The sequence below is a fragment of the Eublepharis macularius genome, chromosome 4, assembly GCF_028583425.1.
Source record: "Eublepharis macularius isolate TG4126 chromosome 4, MPM_Emac_v1.0, whole genome shotgun sequence".
Taxonomy (NCBI): domain Eukaryota; kingdom Metazoa; phylum Chordata; class Lepidosauria; order Squamata; family Eublepharidae; genus Eublepharis; species Eublepharis macularius.
In genome coordinates this window covers 125,795,550-125,816,387 of record NC_072793.1, presented here as the reverse complement: position 1 = coordinate 125,816,387, position 20,838 = coordinate 125,795,550, and the positions used below count along the sequence as shown (strand labels likewise).

Sequence of the window (20,838 nt, the reverse complement as noted above, 5' to 3'; positions counted from 1 at the left end):
GATGTGGAGGTAAGCAGATATGTTGTTCAGAGTGCAAATTTGAGAGGGGGAAGGGAAAGAACTGAATCCATCCTACAAAACAAAAGCCATGCTAGCTCCTGTTTTGAGGTATGGCTGTACTCTTCCTAAGAGACCTTCTAGTAAATAAGATCATAGCATTATAGTGGAGGGCCTTTTGTCTGGGCAGGCAGAAAGGGACTATTCCCTCCAGTTTGACAAGCAATTGAACTATGCTAGGGAAGAACAGAGACTTCATGTCTCCAGCATGGGGAGAGGAGTTGAGTAAAAATAAAAATTATGATTGGGAGAAAACCAGGTCTCTGCCCCTTTCGATCAGTTGAGGAGTGGGCTGAGATAGTAACCAAGGGATGCCACTTTTGAGATGGTGGTGTGCCAGTCTAGCAGGCTGTATTCATGTGCTCTACTCTCCTTAATTATTCACAAGAAAACTTTTTTTTTTAGTAATTATGAATTAGTCTGGAGTGGTACTGATTTTGTGTCGGGTCCCCATTATGTGTCAGGTCCTATGCCTTCCTTCCAGGGCTTAGTTCTTCTTCCTTCAAGTGTCTCTCTTCTGCTTGATCTGATTTCCCCCTCAACAATAGGTTTTTTCCCCTCCCAACATGTATCTATCTACTTTTGAGCCTGCAGGTTGTCCTCATTGCCCCCATCCACTGAATGCATGTTGCACAGCACATTAATAAAGACATTTTCTGTAGAAGAAGGTGCATCTCAGACTAGGGCAAAAAGAATGACTCTGTTCATCCTGTTTTGCAGAATGGGTTTTGTGGGCAATGAGTGGTGCCTATTCTGGCTTGCCCAATGAGAAGCAGTTCTGGTGCCTGTCACTGGGTCCCATCAGTGACCCTGAGTCTGCCCCCTGATTAATGCAGTAAGGGAGAAAGATCTTGCTTAAAGAATATCATATTTAGACTTGCAGATAGCCTCATGCTAAGAAGGGAGTGCTGCTACCTATGCTCCAAAGGAACTGTATTGCTAACCTGAGCATGTTTCTTGTTTCAGTGTCACTGGCTTCTAGCACGGTGGGCCCTGGTGGGCAGATTGTTCATACGGAAACAACAGAGGTGGTTCTAAGAGGAGACCCCTTGAATGGCTTTGGACTGCAGCTTCAAGGGGGGATCTTTGCTACTGAAACCCTCTCTTCACCCCCCCTCATCCGATTTATTGAGCCTGACAGCCCAGCAGAAAGGTTAGAGACCTTGACCTTGAGTTTCAAATGATGATGATAGCATTTCCTGTAGTTAATAGAGGTGTCTCCCACACACAAAGGTCACTTTTTTATTACCTTTCTCTGAATTCTAATTGTTTATGACTTTGAGCTCCTACATTCATCAAGGGAGTACTAATAGGAAACCTGTACCTGCTGCAGAATATTCATCAGAGGAGCTACCTCTTGGTGTTGCATTTAACACCACTTGCTACATTGCCTTGTTAGGTTGGATTGTGTAATTTGGGGGCTTGATTTTTTCCCCTGTGTGCTTGCAGTATTCCTTGCTGTTTCAGACTTTACGATTCAAAAGTATCATACCATGAAATGGTCAGCATCCCTTTAAATTGTGCTATAATCTTTTTGGCTGATCTGCAGCAGGATTAACCCAAAGGACACTTTTTTGGGGCCCAAATTTTTACGACCCTGCTGTTGCACCAGAAGAACTATGTTCTTTGTGACATTACATCCGTAGTCTGTGTGAGAACAAAGGCCTTGCAACTTCTGCAGAACAGCAGTAGCATTTTGTAAGAGGCATAGCAGTGCATTTTGATTATGAATAATGAATGACAGCACCATTGCATTGCGTGATGTAGGGGATATTGCTTTAAAGATTTTCTTATCTTGTCCCTTGGAAAATGTGATACACACATTAATTGTAGTGCTGATGGTGGTTGTTCTTGTTTCACTAGCAGGGAATAAAGTGCAGCATTTTGGTATGGAGAGTAAGCTAGTTTTTGTGTGTGAATGTGGAGTGGACCTTATTTATTTAATTTTTATTCCATCTTTCCTCTAAGGAACTCAGGGCAGTGTACAGGTGTCTACTGTGGCTCCCCCATGTTTTTAACCTCACAACAGATACTCTGAAGTAAGTTAGGCAGAAAAACTGATTAGTCCATAACTGTTGTCTATTAAACAGTTACAAATGCCAATGTAATTGATCTGAATGGAAATCCTATATTCTCCCTCTTCCTAGATGCTGTCCCACTCCATTGCCTTTCTTTTCAGAGTATCTAGTCCTTCCTTATACCTTACTTCATAATCCCTATTCAGGATTTGCCCTTTTTCCCTCTTTTATTTAAGGTTGAGTTCATCCAAGTATTGCTTTATTTGGCAGACGTGAGCTACATGTACTGTGAAGTCAACAGTTTTTTTTTTTAAAAAAAATTATATATAACTCTATTGGACATTAACAAAGCTCGCAGTCCCAGGGGGCTTGGAACTGGCCCAATTTCTCTCATGCTTTTGCCAAGCCATAAGCAAGAGCAAAACTTTCTGCTGCATTGCACGGGCTTGCCTGATTCTAGTGAGTCATACATGTCACTTTTCCTCTAAAATACCTACCCAGCAGGACTCTCACTTTGCTGTCTATTTATTCTTTCCACTCATGATTGGAGGGAACAGTCTGCACTGTTTTGTTGGGCTAGGCTGTACTTGGGACATAAAACGGCAAAGAGTAACTTGCATTTACCCTGCGCAGCCTGTTCCGTGCTTCACTGTATTAATTTTGTGTATGTTGCATAATAGAATGTTGCTAGTTCCTGTTGGAGCTGCACTGTTTGTGACCCACCACTGGCTGTGTATGGCCGCTCACCAAAGGCTCAGTAAATCTAGTTTTGCTGTTTGCTTGTAGCTCCAAAAATAGAGGACTTGCCAAGTACATGGCTGGTGGGCTGCATGAAGCTTTTTGTGTTTCATTTTTTCATTCTCACTCTTGCCTTTGTCCTTTCATAATTTGTATTTATTTGGTTTCTCAGGGGGATAGTATATGGCATGTGTATAGATTACATAAGTGTAAGATCCTGCCTTGTAAAAGGGGTGAATGAGGGATTACGTAGATGTCTTTCCATCACTGAGATTTTATGTGCACACCTCTCTTCAGCAAGATAATCTTAATCTGTTCGCTCTTGATATTTTTCCCATATAAACCTTTATAGATTTTTTTCCTAACCTTGGAAAGTAGAGGGTTTTTTATGATGGTGGTGGGAGTTTCCTTGCTCTTTTTAATTAGTTGACTTTATGCATTCTACAGGTATAAATGTTTCTATCATGCAAATAACTTTTTAATGACAGAGCAAAATGGAGCCTCTAGCTTGCATTAATAAACACCGGTTAACATAGGTGTAAAAGTAAGCCAATACAAGCACTGAATTTACCCCACAACATTCTTATATTTTCCTTTTACAAATTTTGATATTGAATATTCACCAGGAATGATTTTGCACTGTAGATCTGTAGTTCAAAAGTACAAACAGTGAGAGCCATATTTTGGGATTTCCCAAAGCATTTCTACTTTATTGTCCTTGTTATAGTATACCTCAGTCTCATTTCTCTGTCTGGTGAATAAGCAGGGAAAGGAAACATGTATTTAACCACGTTTTGGTGCCTCCAGTGTTACCCAAAGGGAAGGTCTCCTTGTGAGTTGGGGGAAATTAGCAGCAAGGAGAAGGCAGTGAGAGGGGGTAACTGAGGGATCTCCATCAGTGTGTAGGAGGATTGTCTCAGCTGGAGAACTCTTTTCAATAACCAGACATATTTCCACAAAAAGGGAATTTTTATTGAGAGTAACAAGGATCAACAGCACACAAGACACGTGCGCACACACACAATACGCGTTCAGGGCTAACTACAAAAGTGAGTAAAAGTCTGGTGATATTTACCATCCCAACGTCTGGGAGAGAGGAGGAGCGTTGAGCGGCCAGCACTTCAAGGCAGAAGGACTCAAACGGAGCTTCAAGGGTGGATGCTGGATCCAAAGCATGCACACAGTTTAGGACAGAGGAGCAGCTTGATTTATGCCATGGATCCTACCTAGGGGTGAGATTACATCTTCTGCCCCCAAAAGAAAGACTCGGGTGGTGGTTCCCAGGGTAGAACAAAGGATTGAGAAGTTGTCTCCAGGGCGAGACAAATTGCTGGTGAACTGTCTCCGAAGTGAAACAAGCTGGTAAACTGTCTCCGGTGTGTGCAATGAACTAGGAAGGTTTGATTAAGTCTTCCCAGGCGGAACTAAAATTATCAGTTATGATTGATGACCCGCAAGGTGAGGTTATAAGTTCTCTGAATTGCCTAAGAATAGGAAAGTGGTTAAGGGGAGATCGATAGGGTGTATTGCGTTGATTAATTCAGGAACTCTGGGACGGCCCTGTTGTATCAGGATCCTTAACATGCCTCTTGGGTGTAGGAGGAGGTGAACTGGCCTCACCTGTCATTCCCCATGTTTGCACATTCCATCTCCTGACTGGGATCTAGCTTCCAAGTGTCTGCCTGCTTGAGCAGCAGCTTCCATGTTTTTCCCTGCTTAGGCAGCAGTTTCCATACTTGCTGCCTGCTTGGGGAGTAGTTTTAGTGCTTGAAGCACATTCAAAGAAGGAACTTACAGCATATCCATAATCATAAACCCTCTGATATTGTGGGGGTGGGTCTGACCGCTAACACCAGGTTTGCTGCTGTGGTGTTCCATTTCCAAGAGGCAAAATTCTGGACGCCTATTTACTGTCTTCACCTTCCATATTATATTCCTTTCTTCTCTTATAAACTTAGCTGTTGTCTCCTGTTCAGCACTGATGTCATTGGGCATACAATCATTGCACACATTTGTGCCTGTGGAAACAAATCTGTTGACCCAGTTTTGCGCACATGTGCGAGAGGCTATTCTGGCAGTCACTTATTCATGCATGGTGAGTGGTCAGCATGAGGCTGGTGAAGTATGTATGAAACTCAAGGCAGCCATTTTGAATAAAGAAGTCCCCTTTATTAGTCGTGTAGGCTAATAGAAGAAAGTGTGTCTGTGTGTTTCACCCCCCTCCCTCAGGATACTCAAAATTCTTCTCAGCTAGTTAGAATATGAATGTTATATTTAATTGTTCTTAATGAACTAAAATAGACAAAAGCATCAGGCAAAGGTCATCAGTATAATTTAATTAACCTTTTTCTTTGCCAGTGCTTCTTCCTTTTGTACGCTTGTGTCATAAAACTATCATACAAAAAACCTACCTTAGCATACATTAACTACTTCCCCCCATCCAGTGAGAGAGCAGCCCTGAGCTGAATTCATGATGTCTAAACGCATTTGGTGAATGATCAATATAATGCATCTATTCAGGTTCCCCTGGGACAGTTACCGCCCTGATTTTTATGGAGTGAATTATTAGGGCCAGTCAAACAGTCGCTGTCTGTTAGATCACACAGTAAACCCTTTCACTATAAGGGAAAGTCAGTTCAAAAATACTGTTTTGCTATGAAAAGGTACATAAGTATGTTTGAAGCATAGAAGAAAAACAGTTCTGCAATAATCCTGTGCCGAGGTTCTAAGGGACTTCTGTCAAATAACCTGAAGAATGTTCTGATCACATGATTGGGACTGACTCTGTATGCATTGGTTGAAATGTGTCTTGGTAGCAGAATGCCTGTTCTCCCTTCTCTCACTCAGGGCCAGGAACCTTTCCTCTGCCCTGATTTTGACAGGAATGTAGAAATCTACCTTTATAATGTGCCCGATTATTGTTGCTTGCGGGATCCTCCAAATTTTGTCTAACTTTGATAGGTAGATACAACTTACCCTTGCTAGGATAAGGTCTTGTCTGATTTCATATTGAGTTATGGCATGATCCTTTGTCCTCTCGTCCTCTCCAGGTCAAAGGTCAAACAGGGAACTGAAACTCACCTATATTGTGATGAGCTCTTAGTGTCTCCAAAGTACAGTGTGATGCCAATGAGCCCTCAGGGCTTTGAGGTGCAGAGGCAGGTAGAGGTTTCCCTCACAATCAAGCTTCAAATGAAAATTCCAAGCGCAGGAGAACAGTTGGTTCTTACCAGCGATAGGAGGGATGCTTGCTTTGATGAGTGATCTTGTGCCCCACCCCCCGGCTCCATCTACCCCTATTCACATAAGACTTCATCTACTTTATGGGCAGTGGATGTAAATAGAAAGTACATGTTCTATCGCTGAGCTAAGACCTCTCTTCAAAGCTTGATAGAATTTCAGATCATTTGAAGAGCTACCTTTTAATGTTTTTATGACATCTTGTTTTTTTGGTTCTCCATACTGTGTTTAGAATGTATGAAATTAGCTTAAAGAGCTGCTCTTGGTTCAGCAATAGAGCAAAGTGTTCCCTTAAAGTAGTTTACCTCAGCTCAGGATAAGGTTTCCATACTAATCCAATCACATCATCATCATCACTGTTTACTTCTAACAACAGTTTGTTTCCCCAGACTGAATATGCTGGGGCACAGTGTAAATTGAGTGAGGGTAAGCAATCCAGAGATTACCAGAGCTAATGCTGCTGCAGTATGACCAGTGAGAGTCCAACCAGAGGAGGGGCCATTTGATTTCTATCCCCTGAAGGATATTTTGATTCAGGTCAATGCTTCGTATCAGGCTGTGTTTGGAGAGCTAATTTAGTGTGCCTTTCAGTTAGTACAGAGAAGGTACATAATATCTTCTTTCCACTATCTGTAGAAATTAATTTGTATCCCATCTGGTGTCCAGTTCTGGCTAGCCTATTGAAGCAAAAGGTACGTCGAGGAGTCTGTTCCAGCTGGAAGCAGCTTAAAGGTATCTGTCTCCATGCCAACTTCCAAATGAGGGCCGAACTCTATGTAATACACAGCCATGCATTTTTCCTCTGTATTTTTCTTCTCAAAGTCTCCTGTGACCGTTCAGGTTCCCTGAGTTAGTTTAAAACTGTTTCCCCTTCACAACAGACCCAGAGTCCTCCTCAGAGCCAAACTCCCTTTAGAAACTGGGCCAGAATTAATCTTCTTCTCCTCAGAAGATACAACCCTTCTTCTTTTGGCTTGAAAGAGATTATCAACCCACTACCCAATCACTCTTGCCAAAACACACTCCCAGTTCTATTGTGTGTGTGTGTAAGGCAGGCTTCAGCTTATGCTAACACTTATACTTTCAATTCTTAAATAGAATTCTTCCTCAGGATACAGGTAAGGCAACACAGGCCTCTTCCCTCACACCAAAGGGAACATGTCTGACCTTCCCTGTCAGACTCACTCATGCACTCTGCACAACCTGTTAGAAACCAACTGACTTACTTCAGACTATTTCAAAATGGACCAATCAGAGAGGAGGCATCAGCTTGCCACTCAAGCTGTCTGTTCCAGGCAATAATTAACTCTTTCCCTCCCAGCTCTCTGATTGTGCTGCACTTAGGAAATCTGCTTTTAAATGTAGCCCATCACATATTTTTTGTTTTTCATGAACATTTCAGTGCTTAATATTTCGTTTTATTCATGAATAGATTATAAATCTTGTAATCAATTAAAATTGTGCATGAAAATGACCTGCGCATCACTTTTTTAAAGCCAACTATGCTAGTATTAGAACTTCTGCCAACTGCAAATGGCATACCTTTTTATAAGCGTTTTTTCCCTGTTTTCTTGTGCAGTGATGGGAATCCTTCTTCTCAAGAGTCTTCTGCTGCACATGTAAACATAATATAAAATCAAAGAATGGAGCTTTCTGTGTTGTATATTCTTAGGCAAATATTTGTCTGGAATGGGAAGAGAGGGAAACTTTCTTCACCTGTCATTTTATCAGTGGACAAAAGCCACCCTCAAGCTGCTTTTACACCCAATGTGGGAAAATAAACTATGGGTACATGTAACTTTTCAGCAGTGCAAGCAGCTCAGGGTACCTTTCTCCAGTGATGCAACAGCAGGGGAAGAAAGGATTAAAGTTTCTCTGACCCTTCCACTGAATTCATAAAGCAACCCTAGTGGGTAAGTTTGCAAAAGAGAATAAGTTGTTCAAAACAAACAAGATAAACTGTAAGATGTCATTGAGCCTAGAAGCGAAGGGTAGTGCAGGGAGAGAAGGGCTATTTAACCCTTTTCCCTAACCCCATTTTCCTGCTGAAAATTGGGAAGCCCAAGCTAGTATTAGTTGCATTGCAGAGAGTTTACAGGTGCCCTTCAGTTTTTCCCCAGATGAGATAAAAGTGGGTTAGATTTGTGATTTTTTGGAGGAAAGTGAGGGGAGGGGAAAGACTTAAATAGCCCCTCTCCCCTGTGACACTGTAACCCCAAAGGCTGCACTCTGAACAAAAGATCACAGAACTATATACAACTTACTGTTCTTTGTTCAAGCACTGGGCATAAGTAGCAAACAAAGTAGGAAGCAGCTCATCCTGGCGCTGTGGAAGAAGACAAAAAGTAACAGCTACCAGCCCCACACTGCAGCAGGATTTTTAATGATCTCTAAAGAAAAACAAATGAACAGTTACAGTGCAACATGGCTATTGTTCCCACATTTCACATACATCTTCTGTCTAGATGTTGTTGTTGTTCACTAGACCAAGGCAGCTGTGTTTCAGTGATGAAAGGAGTCATACCCTATCCTTTCTAAAAAAAAGTAAATTCCTTAGATTTTATGATTTTCTTACTAGAAGATGGAAAATGAGAAAAATGAAAGCTAAATTATTGAAATAAAAGCAAGCAAAGGTTTGAACATCGCTTTTTATAGGCCAACCATTTCCTGACAATTTCATATTTGGGAGGCGGGGTTGCATTACATTTTAAGATTGTGCCCCTAAACATAGCAAATGCCCTTGCACATTCATTCCAATGGGATTTGCGAAGAAGAGTCACATAGACATATAATTCTTCTTTACAGTGAAAAAATGTTCCACATTTTCTGTACAGAGAAAAAGTTCCTATCTTGACCCCATGTTTTCCAATGTACTGTTTTCCAGTACAGTAGAAAGAAAAATTTGCATTGGCCTTCTGCACCGTGCTTCAGTATGTTGAACTTATTTTTGAAGTTGACCATGGCATCTGTCGTCAGGGGGATTAGCCAATTGTAGTTTACTTCACAAGATTTTATAAGCTTAGGTGGTAAAACATTCTGTTAATTTTGTTCACTGTACTAATAAGAGATAGATGAAATGCTTGTGACTCAAGGTAATAAAACTATCTAGTAGATGAAAGTATAAAACTTCAGGAGAAAGCATAAAATTGTTGCCAAGACCTTTTCTTACATTTCTATGAAATGAGTGCTTAAAATAATAGCTCTGCCATGGTCCCATAATGGTACTTTAAAAACAATTGGAAAAGTAGCTTCTGCAGTTCCTCATGCACATTCCCAGCCATTCATAATAACAACTGAAGAGGAAGGAGTTGGGAATAGGGGAATATTATCCTTTTAAGAATATTCACCGGAACCCTAAGGACTGTGCTTGCCTGTAGCTTGTGTAGATGGAGTATGCCAGTTCTTAAGGCACGGTGCTTTTGGTATTAACAGCAGTTTTGCCAATGGAACAAGCATTGACACGTGCAGAGGAGAGGAACACAATTTTTGTTAGTCTTTTCCCATATGGTTCCTGGGCATTTACTGACCCACGGGATCACAATTTCATCTGCAGTGAGAGGAGGAGGCAGAGATGTTGCCTTCCTTTAGCATAGTTCTGCTAGTGTTGCCTTGGAACAAAGCCATACTATCTATCTATTTTATTTTATTTATGTCATTTATAGTCGGCCTTTCTCTCTGAGACTCAAGGTGGATTACACAGTGTGAGATGAGTACAGTCAGTATCAAGGACAATTTCATAAGCAATGCCGTAGGGTAAATAAACACAAGTTTACAAAGACATAACATTAGCAAGAATCCAGTACAGAGTTGCAGAAATGCTGAAACAGAACATAAGCACTTCTAGCAATAAAGAATTAAAGAAATGCTGAATCACTACTTAAGCAATTCTAGGGCTGACATAAGAGCACATATTTAAAGCAACAGATAATACGTAAGGCAACATAGCGGTATATAAGGCAACACAGTGGTGAAATCTATGGGTGAAGTCTATGGTCCCTAACTTATTAGCGGAGCAACTGAAACCCCTCCCGACAATACAAAAACCATTTTGAATAATTCAGTTTTGCATTGTTTGCAGAAAGCTTGGAGAGCGGGGGCTTGTCTAGAACAGCTTAGCTGATTAAGTGCACCTGGTGCTTGTGCTCAGACTAGGTAGCCTTGAGAGACAGAAAGCTTTGCTTTCTGCACGTCCTCTGTCTTAGTTCTCTGGCCAGCTATCTGATATCACACTGAGTTTTGATTGGTTGATTATGTTTTAAAAGCTAGCTCTTCGGGGGGCGTGGCGTCGGCTCTGAACGGGATGGACGCACTGTGCTAAAGCTCCGTCTCGATCCCACCCCGGACCCCTGGTAAACCACGTTCTACTTCGTTTTGCTGTGCTTGAAATGAAGGGTAAGCAAGATCAGACATTCAAGAAACAAAATACCGAAGCAGTTAAAAGCTTACAAACATACTTCCCAAGTTCTCAGGCAGAGAGTGCTGAGGGAGAAACGGAGGGTGTGAGGGCCAATATGGCGGCCGCGGGAAGCTCGGCTGAGGCGCGAAAGCTACCGGCCATATCCTGTGATCCTGCCCTGAAAGCCTTGCTGAAAGAAGTTGAAACTAGCTTTGTAGATCGGCTATCACTTATGATAGAGCCAATTTCTAAACAAATTAACGACCTTAAATTGGTAATGGACGCTGTAGCTCAGAGGACGGACCAAGCCCTGACTCAAACTGCGGCTTTAAAAGACGACGTTAGAATCCTCCAATCTGAGAACAGCAAAGTCCAAAATAAAATCCTGGACATTGAATTGCAGCTGCGGAGCTCCAATTTGAAATTCCGGGGGCTGGAGGAGGCTTTTACGGCAGATATAAACCTTACTAATTTTCTCTTGGAATGGCTGGCGAATGAGCTTCAGCTGCATGAAGGATCACCCATAATCATTACTAAGGCATACAGAATTGGCGCCATAAACAATGAGAGGAGGAATGGGCCGAGAGATGTGGTAGCGGTATTTGCTGACTGGAAAATTAGAAAGAAAATCCTTGCAACGGCCAGAATGAAATGATTTTTAACATGTAAAGGAGCAAAGATCAATGTATTCACGGACCTCCCATCTGAAGTACTGGAAAAAAGGCGGCAATTTAAAGCTATAACGGAAGGTTTCAGATCAGCCCAAATTGATTACAGCTGAACCCGATACTCCACACTCCGAGTTAATGTCAACAGCAAGGTTCACTTCATCTCGACACCCGACGATGGTCTTCGTTTCCTACAGGAACTAGGCATTGAAAGCGTCATGGAAACCGAGGCGAGCTCACTACGAAGGAAACGCAGCTTGCCTCTATCGCCACAGAAAAACAACAAAGTCTCCGTCCGTGACACCTAGCTTAGAGGGAAGTTTTCTCTGAATGTCGTTCTCTCTTGTATCTGAAGTAGAATGTTTGAATCAGATAATACTCACTTGCATTTAAAGGGTAATGGGGTGGGATTGAATGAGGTGCTTTTTGCTCTATTTAGCTCCTTTTTACAGGCAGTCCTTTCTTTTGGCTTGAAGCCGAAGCTCAGAAGAGTCCTTTTTACTCTGAGCTTCTGAGGACTGCCTAGCAACGGGATAACTAATACTTCCATTAGTGAAGTTTTGTTTGCTTTTCCTTTAACTACCTCGTCAAATAAATAGCCCCTTCGGTAGTATTGGGATCGACCAGACGAGGGGGCACTTACAGCGGTTTTCTGGTATGCTAAGTATCTCACTTGCTGTAACGATTTAAAGGTGTAGCACACTGATTTGCTATTATACCTTTTTGTAGATAGTGCTTGGCACTACTCCTGCGTGGCAAGACTATACAGGACAAAGCTAGGTGGCTTGCCCTTGATTGATTGACCTCAGATGCCCAATATTGATTAGCCATACCACGAAATTCATTGATTATATATGCTAAGTTAATTACATATCAAAACAGAAGGGGGGGAGGGAATAGGAAGCCTTACTAATAATTAATTTCAGTATGATTGCCTCTTCTTGATGATCATAATGGACCCTACTTGCTTATATTACAATACTGCATAGATCCTATAAGTTGAAGCCAGCATTTCTCTCATTGATTAATTTTACACCAGTTGGTTGATTACACACAAGGAATCTACACGGCTTCCCCTATAACTATAGGGACAGGAATTTAGGGTTTCATCAATTACTCTTTTACTTACTTCTAATCAACTTAAACTATCCTGATTAAATAAGGGAGGGGGGAGGGGGGTTGCCTTCCATTGATTGAAGGAATTTGATTCACAGTTTATACTTTTTGACTTGTTAGGGAACATAGGAAGCACTACTAATAATTAATACCTGAGTGATCACTTCTCATTGATTATCATTGTAGGCACTGTATATATGTATATATATATATCTGTATTAACTTAATTGCTTAAAAAACCACTGACAAACTTCCAATTAATTGTTTATAACCTATCAAATTGATTATTCATTAGGAGGTACAAAGCTTTGCATATAACTACAGGAAAAGGGAGTTGAAGTCTCATCAATTAACCCACTATTTATCTTGAATCAACTTTACTTGTCCTGATTGAATTAGGGGAGGGGGAGGGGGATTGTCTCATATTGGAAGATTACACTTTCTACCCCGCTGGACATCAATTATCTTGTGATTCTTCTCTCTTTAAAGGATTGGAAGGGTGCTTCTCTACAGGGATATGATATTACACAATAGAACTTAATGTATAATAGTTTCTCTTTATATTTGACGTGTTAATGGAACTTGATTGTTAAAACGGTAACCTGCACTGGTTGCTGGCAACGCATTGTTCTAACTGTTTTTTCTTCTTTTGCTACACTGACCTACCTTATCACTGTATCGCGTTACTGCAGTAGGCACGACCTGCTTGCTTTTGACACTCCACTAGTACCACTTTGACCAGCACGACTCCACACTTCGCCAACTGGGTAACTACTTAATTGGCAATGACTTCGCAAACAAGTTTACATATTGTCACCCAAAATTTAAGGGGGCTTAACATCTCATAAAAAGAAAAAGGGTCTTATCAAAATTGGCAAAACTCAAGGCTGATGTTGCTATAATTCAAGAGACTCATCTGCATGCGTTGCACGATGAAGAACTCAAGGCCCCCTGGATTAAAATGCAATTTCATGCGAAGGGATCCTCGAAGGCCCGAGGGGTGGCGATATTACTATCTAAAAATACTCAATTTGTACACAAAGCTAGTCTAAAAGACCCCAGAGGGAGATACTTGTTCATCAAAGGTCAGCTGAATGGTCAGATGGTCACAATGGCCTCAATTTACGCCCCTAACGCAAGCCAACTAGATTTCTTGACTGAAACTCTACAGAAACTGCAAGATTTTCAGGAGGGACCAGTGATAGTAGGTGGGGATCTTAATTATATAGTGAGCTGTGAATTAGATAAATCCTCATTTAATCACAATGCCACTAAGCCCAAAAGGAAACTCAGCTCGACATCTTCTAACTCAAAGCTGCTGTCGATACTCAACCAATTTCACCTAACTGACATCTGGCGGGAGAAAAATAGACTGATTAGGGATTACACCTACTACTCCTCCCGACACAACGTATACATGAGAATCGATTACATTCTTGTATCCACAGACCTCTCTGAAAGGGTGAGCCACTCTGAGATTGGTAACATAGAATATTCAGATCACGCCTGGGTGGACTGTAGGGTATCCCTAGCTTCTGAATATCCTAAAGAAAAATACTGGACCTTTAATAAAAACCTCTTACTTAATGATAGCACCACCAAAACAATAGAACAATACATTAAACAATACTTGGATGAAAACCCAACAGGACAAACTTCAGCCCAAACGGTGTGGGATGCACTTAAAGCAGTGCTACGGGGGAGGTTGATAGCGCTCTCGGCATCCCTGTATAAGACTAAAACACAGCAGAAACAGCTCTTGCTTGACAAAATTAACAACCTGGAGTGTCTACATAAAAGAAATGGCAGTAAAAAAGTATATAGGCAGCTGCTGCACAAGCGCAAAGCACTAGAGGCTCTTGAAACTCAACAGATCCAGAAAAACCTTTTATACTTAAAGCAAAAATATTGGCACCACTTGCCCAAATCCTTGAGATACCTATCATGGAAGGTAAAAGACAAAAAGATTAATAGACATATCAGACTACTCAAAGACTCCAATAATCAAGTGCTCACTAGACCTGTGAAAATAGTAAATGCATTTAGAGATTTTTATGCCAAGTTGTACTCTTCGACCAAGCCAAACAAGGAGAAAATCAAACTATATCTGTCCAAACACAAAAATATTAAAAAACTGGCGGAGGCCCACAAAGTAATAATGGATAGCCCTATCACCACTGTCGAGCTTCTTGACTCCATCAAAGGCCTGAAACGTAATAAAGCCTCGGGGCCGGATGGCTTCCCGGCAGAATTCTATCAGAAATTTGCGGCAACATTGCACCAACCTTTGCTTTCAGCTTGCAACGACATTTTTGCGCTAGGTGCCCTACCCGGGACGTGGTCGGAAGCCAACATTACATTAATACCCAAGGAGGGCAAGGACCTCTCAAACCCTGGCTCATATCGGCCGATATCGCTTCTAAACGCGGATTACAAAAACTTTACCTCGATTCTGGCGAAAAGGCTGAACTCCTTTATAGGGGAATATATTTGTAGCGACCAAATTGGCTTTATCCCCAACAGAGATATCTCAGAGAATATCTACAAAGCCTTAAATATATTGACTTATAGCAAACATTACGATCAACACCTACTGTTCCTTTCTCTAGATTTAGAAAAGGCATTTGACTCTCTTGAAATCACTTACCTGCAAGAGCTTCTGTCCCACATGGATTTTGGTCCTCACTTCCGACACGTGATTGAGGCCATATACGACCGTCCCCGGGCAACTATTAAAACCAATGGTGTCTCCTCACACACGCTGACCCTTTGTAGGGGCACGCGACAAGGCTGCCCGCTGTCTGCCATCCTCTTCGCTTTAGCAATTGAGCCCCTTGCTGAAGCCATAAGGTCCAACGAGCAAATCCAAGGTATACTTATTAATAATACCACTTTTAAACTATGTCTCTTCGCAGATGACATTTTGCTGTTTATCTCCCACCCTCTGGACTCTCTAAAACACCTTCACGAAGAACTAGCTCAGTTTGAACTGATCTCAGGGCTAAAGGTTAACCAAAATAAGTCAAGTCTTCTCCCCGTTAATTTGCCTGACCCCTTGAGCGATAAGATCAGACGGCTCTTCCCATATCAATGGGCTCAGTCCCACTTGCATTACCTGGGCATAAATATCCCCCAAAACCCGGACCACCTGCTCCGACTTAATCACCTGTTGATAATGAAAGGAATTAAGGACACTTTATTCAAATGGAACAAGCAAACATTATCTTGGTTCGAAAGATACAACTTGGTTAAATCCTTCATCCTTCCACAGCTAATATTTCTTTTCCGAATGGTCCCAATAGATATTCCTCCTCACTTACTGGCCCAGTGGCAAACATCCCTTACTAGGTTTCTTTGGGATCATAAGCGTCCCAGAATAGCTTTTAAGATCTTAAGGGCCAAACGCTCCAGGGGGGGATTTAACTTCCCTGATATTGGTATGTACTATACAGCAGCTAGGCTGATGGACATAGCTCAAATCCTGCACCATAACACGCACCTTGACTGGATGGAAGTGCTGTGCCCACATCACCAAACTCAAACGATTGGTGAATTATTCTGGACCAATATTGTCCACCGCCCCCCTACACCAAATGGGAACATCTTCCTCAAGGCCCTTTTGAAGCTCTGGGATAAACATAGGTCCAAACTGCTACCTAAAATCTCTCGACTCTCACTAATGACCGCACATGACGGGGTACCACCTCAACTCACTGGTACTGGCGCAGCAGCCTGGGAGTGCCTTAGGAACAAAAGGCTGACAGATATAACCTCTAAAACTGGCATCTTGGATAAAACAGAACTAGCCCGCAAAATAGGTAGAGAGGTTCCGTGGTACCTCTACTTTCAGTTAACCTACTTTGTAAGAAGCCTGGACATGAGGCGAGTCTTATCAAAATCTATGACGGAATTTGAGCGGATTCTCGAATCCGACTCTCTCGCAAAGGACTCTTGTCTAAAATCTACAACATGCTGATAAACTCCCATACTGAACAGAATATGACATTAAAAGACAAATGGCAACAAGATTGCGAGGTCGATATCTCACAGTCTGACTGGGAGCGGGTTTGGTCCTCCAAATTATTAAACACCCCGGTCATCAACTCCAAACTACAAAATTATAAAATCCTCCACAGGTGGTACCTTACCCCACATCAGTTGGCTAGAATAGACCCCAAAAGGTCCCCTCTTTGCTGGAAAGGGTGCGGTGAGCAGGGAACGTTTATTCACGTATGGTGGGGATGCCAATCCATACAAGGATTTTGGTGCTTGGTTCTCAACGAGATCAAAATCATCACTTCCCACGTTATTCCTCCTAGCCCTGAGTTAATCTTTCTGGATATCTGGACTGATTCCACTATACCTCGCCAAAGGTATATGTATTGGAAACCTCTTCTTATGTTCCAGTTGTAATATGGAAATCGTTTTGTGTATTGTTTTATGATATATATTCCTACAGTTGATGTTGTTATGCCTTACAGTTAATAAAGTTTAAAATTAAAAAAAAAAGCTAGCTCTTCATGTGTGTGTGTTTTTTGCCTCCTCCTGACACAGCCCAGCCCAGGGATAGGCCGGCCTGTGAGTATGAGCACTCTAACCACCGGAGTATGCAAGTTAGTCATTTGTCTAGTTAGTTAGCTTTTAGCCAGATTAGAATGAAGTTGTTCTTTTGTTTTGTTTGCCATTGCTTCTGCTTTGAGAGTGGCTACTGCTATCTTCCTAGCACTCTCTTAACAATAAATAACTATCTTTGTTTCATGCCTGTCTCTCGAGTGTCTGACTGTGTGCAAGGTCCTCCAGACTAAGAACCCAGAAACCAGGGAGTCTCATATGAAATAGGTGGGGTACATCCCTCTAAGAAGGCTGCTGGGTCTCTGTGTGGCTGTTAGCAGTGCCCAGAACAGTGGCTAGAGGGTTTACTTACCCCGACAGGGCTCTCCTGACTAGACATGGGCACGAACCAAAAAAATTTAACGAACCAGCGGTTTGCGGTTCAGTGCCAACGACGATCCCTAGATCGCGAACCACAACGAACATTTTCCGTTGCTGAACTGGTTTGCAGTTCGCAGTTCGTGGGGCATGGAACAGCCCCCGTGGCACTTAGAGAGCCCATATTCCCGGGGAGTATTTTGCAAGCTCTCCTACAGCCATCACCCAAGTTTGGACAAGATTGCAAAAGGGATCTTGGAGTTATACCCTATCCAATCCAAGGCCCCCAGGAAACTCCCACAAAAATCCAAGCTGAATTATACTCTCTGTCTCTCTCCCCAAAGGCTAGCAAGTGGCAAGCAAGAGCTTTGTCCCACTCCACTGCTCGCTGAAAGTGAAACCCAGCCTTGGGAGCCCACGGCTATTTATAAGCACAGGTCCCATTGAGCAACGCAGGAGGTCTGTGTTTGTCCATCAGAGCTGCCTATCAGGGTTTGCAGGGATGAGATTGGAGTGCCCATGGCTACAGAACGCTCCCTTCCCCCTCCCTCCCCTGGGTGTCTTCTCCCAACTTGTAACCACTTTGCAACTCCGTGGTTGGAAGGAAGACCTGCTGATCAAGGTAAGCTGGGCTTCCATTTGGGTTTCCAGGGTGACAGAAGGAGCGCAGACAGAGTTCAGGCATTCCCCCGGCTCTGTTGCCAGGGGAATTGATTGCTGGCACCTGAGTGTCTGAGCACAACAAGGGAAAAACCCCGGATAGTGAAAACATCAAGTCCGGGAATACACAATAAACCAACAGTTCTTTTTTCTTTTTTTATAAACAGTATATTAGTGCAAAAGTGCAAAGTGCAAATGAATAAATACAATATGCAATAAATACAATAAGATCTCCTGTTTCTTCTGTCCAAGTCGTTATGAAATGATAGCAATGTCCATAGGGAATGCCGTGAAAACCCACAATGGGGACTCAGCAATATACAAACGGAGAGTCACAATATTAGAAGGGGGGGTGACCCCACTCCAAGCTGAAGAGAAATCCAAATGTGCCGACGGGATTATGCGTGCATGTTATACAATTCCCGTTTCGTATAGATCATACTTCTTCCTGGGCACAATTAATCCTGGATGGTCACCAATTTACTAATTTCTCCGATGTGACTACTCATAAGTTTTCCTCCCAACTTCAGTGCATAACGAACATAAATCACGTTGTATTATAGTTGTGATTTATGTTCGTTATGCACTATATGATCTATATCTTGGACTGGGGTCACCCCCCCTTCTAATATTGTGACTCTCCATTTGTATATTGCTGAGTCCCCATTGTGGGTTTTCACGGCATTCCCTATGGACATTGCTATCATTTCATAACGACTTGGACAGAAGAAACAGGAGATCTTATTGTATTTATTGCATATTGTATTTATTCATTTGCACTTTTGCACTAATATACTGTTTATAAGAAAAAAGAAAAAAGAACTGTTGGTTTATTGTGTATTCCCGGACTTGTTGTTTGCAGGCACCTGAGTGTCTGGCTTCCCGAACTGCGGCCGAACGCACCGAACCAGGCCTCTCCTGAACGCTGGTTCATTGGCCCTGGGCAGTCACGAACCGTTGGTTCGCGATCGTGCAATCGCCAATTTCATGGGTTTTTGAAGTTCGTATGCGGTTCGTGCCCATCTCTACTCCTGACCTCCTCAGGCAGGCTATTCCACAGGGAAGGGGCCACCGCAGAGAAAGCCTGTGTATATCTAATCTATGTCTAGTGCCATTCAACTGAGGGGAGGGGAAATGGCTGCCCATATTTGTTTGTGCTTTAACTCTAGGGTGATTGCCAAGCTTTTTGAGTGAAGGTGGAATATTTTGATTGAAAGTCAGCAGCCTCGTTGCCAGTTGGGGCCAAACTTGTTTTGCCTGACATAGGCACTACAACACAGGGAGTGTGTGAATAAAGGTAGCTGAAGCTTCCCCTCTTCTGCCTTACCTCCCAGGCTCCATTGCTGTAAGAATTTCTCTTCTTAGCCTAGGTTACTTCTAATATTAGAGCTAGGCAGGGGTGGAAATGCCTGTAGCGATGTGTGAGGAGTGTGTCCATTACTTTTTGTGTTAAAGAAAGAAATTGACACCATTTTACCCATAGATGGGACAGATGAGCACAGAAAGAATGTCTGCCCCGTCCAATCTACTCAAGCCTGTAAAGCACCTCTATATGTGATGTATATGCGCCTAGACTTCTCAATTTTATCTTCATTACAACCTTCTGAAGTGGGTTAAGATGAGAGAAACTGACCCGAGGTCACTCAGCAAGCTTCATGGTTCAGCAGTAATTTGAATCTGAGTCTCTCTAACCTAGTCTGACCAGTATACCACACTATTGCTTGTAAAAACAGCCATACTTGTGTGTGGTTCCACCGTAGCCGCTTCTGGGGTGGGATGGGGGGCAGGCTCTCTTGAGCCAGCAAAGTAAGATGTCAGCAGCTGTTGTGATTCTTCTTAGCCACTTCCCTCTGCTGTACCACCATCTCATCTGCTCTAGGTGCCATCCTGGCTCTTCCTATATAACTATAATTTTTCACAATGGCATCCTTGTGCCCATAGCTGATGTAAATTTGCAGGTGTGTTGAAGCTGTAAAGATTCTGTTTAGCTCTTTTAAAAGATCAGAGGAAATGTACGCTTTATCATTTGAGTGTGAGGGAACACATTCTCTCTCTCGAGAGAAAATGAAATAATTGCAAGATTCATAAAATGAAAGGGCATTTCTGAATAGAAAGGGAAGTGTTATGCTTCATATTTATATAAAGGACTGCATGAAGAGTCCAGTGTTTGCATGGAGCAGAAAGAGGAACACACATTGCAGATCTGAATATCTTGTAAAAATGCAGCATTCTTGCAATAGACACTCTTCTTGGGGAATGTAATCTGGTTCCTGTGGAACAAATAAGACTGATTGTTTGGAAAAATCTTCCATAGCAAAGCTTCTATAGATATTTTGATGCCTTGGGCAAAATATAAAAATGGAGATCCAAGAACATTCATCCTGCTCAGCATAGTAACTGGCCCAGGGACAGTCTGGTCATTTAACTTAAGGAAATTTCCCAATGGGCTGCTGCTCTACATGGCCACTGATGGCCAGGTTTATGGGGGTTCTCCAAATGAAACAAGCTGTGGGCTGCTGCCCCAGTCACCCCTCCTTACTATCCCTTCGCCATCTTGCTGGGTGCTCAGGGAGGACTTCCCAAGACCTCAGAACTGGGGAGGGGAGGGGGTTGCTCTACATGGTTCCTCCTACCTGCTGGGCAGTGACACACCACCTGCCAAGTCACCCCAGCTTCTTCCCCCCTGGCTTGACTGGGAGGTCTCCCTTCTAACGCACCATGTTCCCTCCCCTCCCTGGGGGCCGCCAATCCTCCATGGATCCTGGCACGCTCCTGTTCTGCCACCTGGGGGATAGGGGAAGCAATAGGCTGGATGCCTGTTATTCAGGCTTCACTGGTCCCTCCTACCACTACTGCACTCACTTGGGCCTCATCAAGAGGTGCTGGGCTCTGCCCTCTCTCCAGTCCTGTGGAGCCACCCTCTGGACATGTTCATCCCAGTGGAGATGGGTGTGGCTATGTTCTAGCTGCTGCAGTGCAGGCAAAAAGGGTGATGTGGTCACTGAAGCTGTTGGGC

The 20,838-nt window shown here is 42.7% G+C and overlaps 1 protein-coding gene across 1 annotated transcript in view; it reads left to right on the top strand.

The window, feature by feature from the left end:
* The window catches only part of GRIP2 (glutamate receptor interacting protein 2), a 150,405-nt gene that overhangs the window by 76,019 nt on the left and 53,548 nt on the right, over positions 1-20,838 (top strand). The window contains exon 14 of the mRNA XM_054976398.1: positions 1,024-1,210. Within this exon, the coding sequence (XP_054832373.1) occupies positions 1,024-1,210 (187 nt within the window). The remainder of the gene's footprint in view (positions 1-1,023; positions 1,211-20,838) is intronic.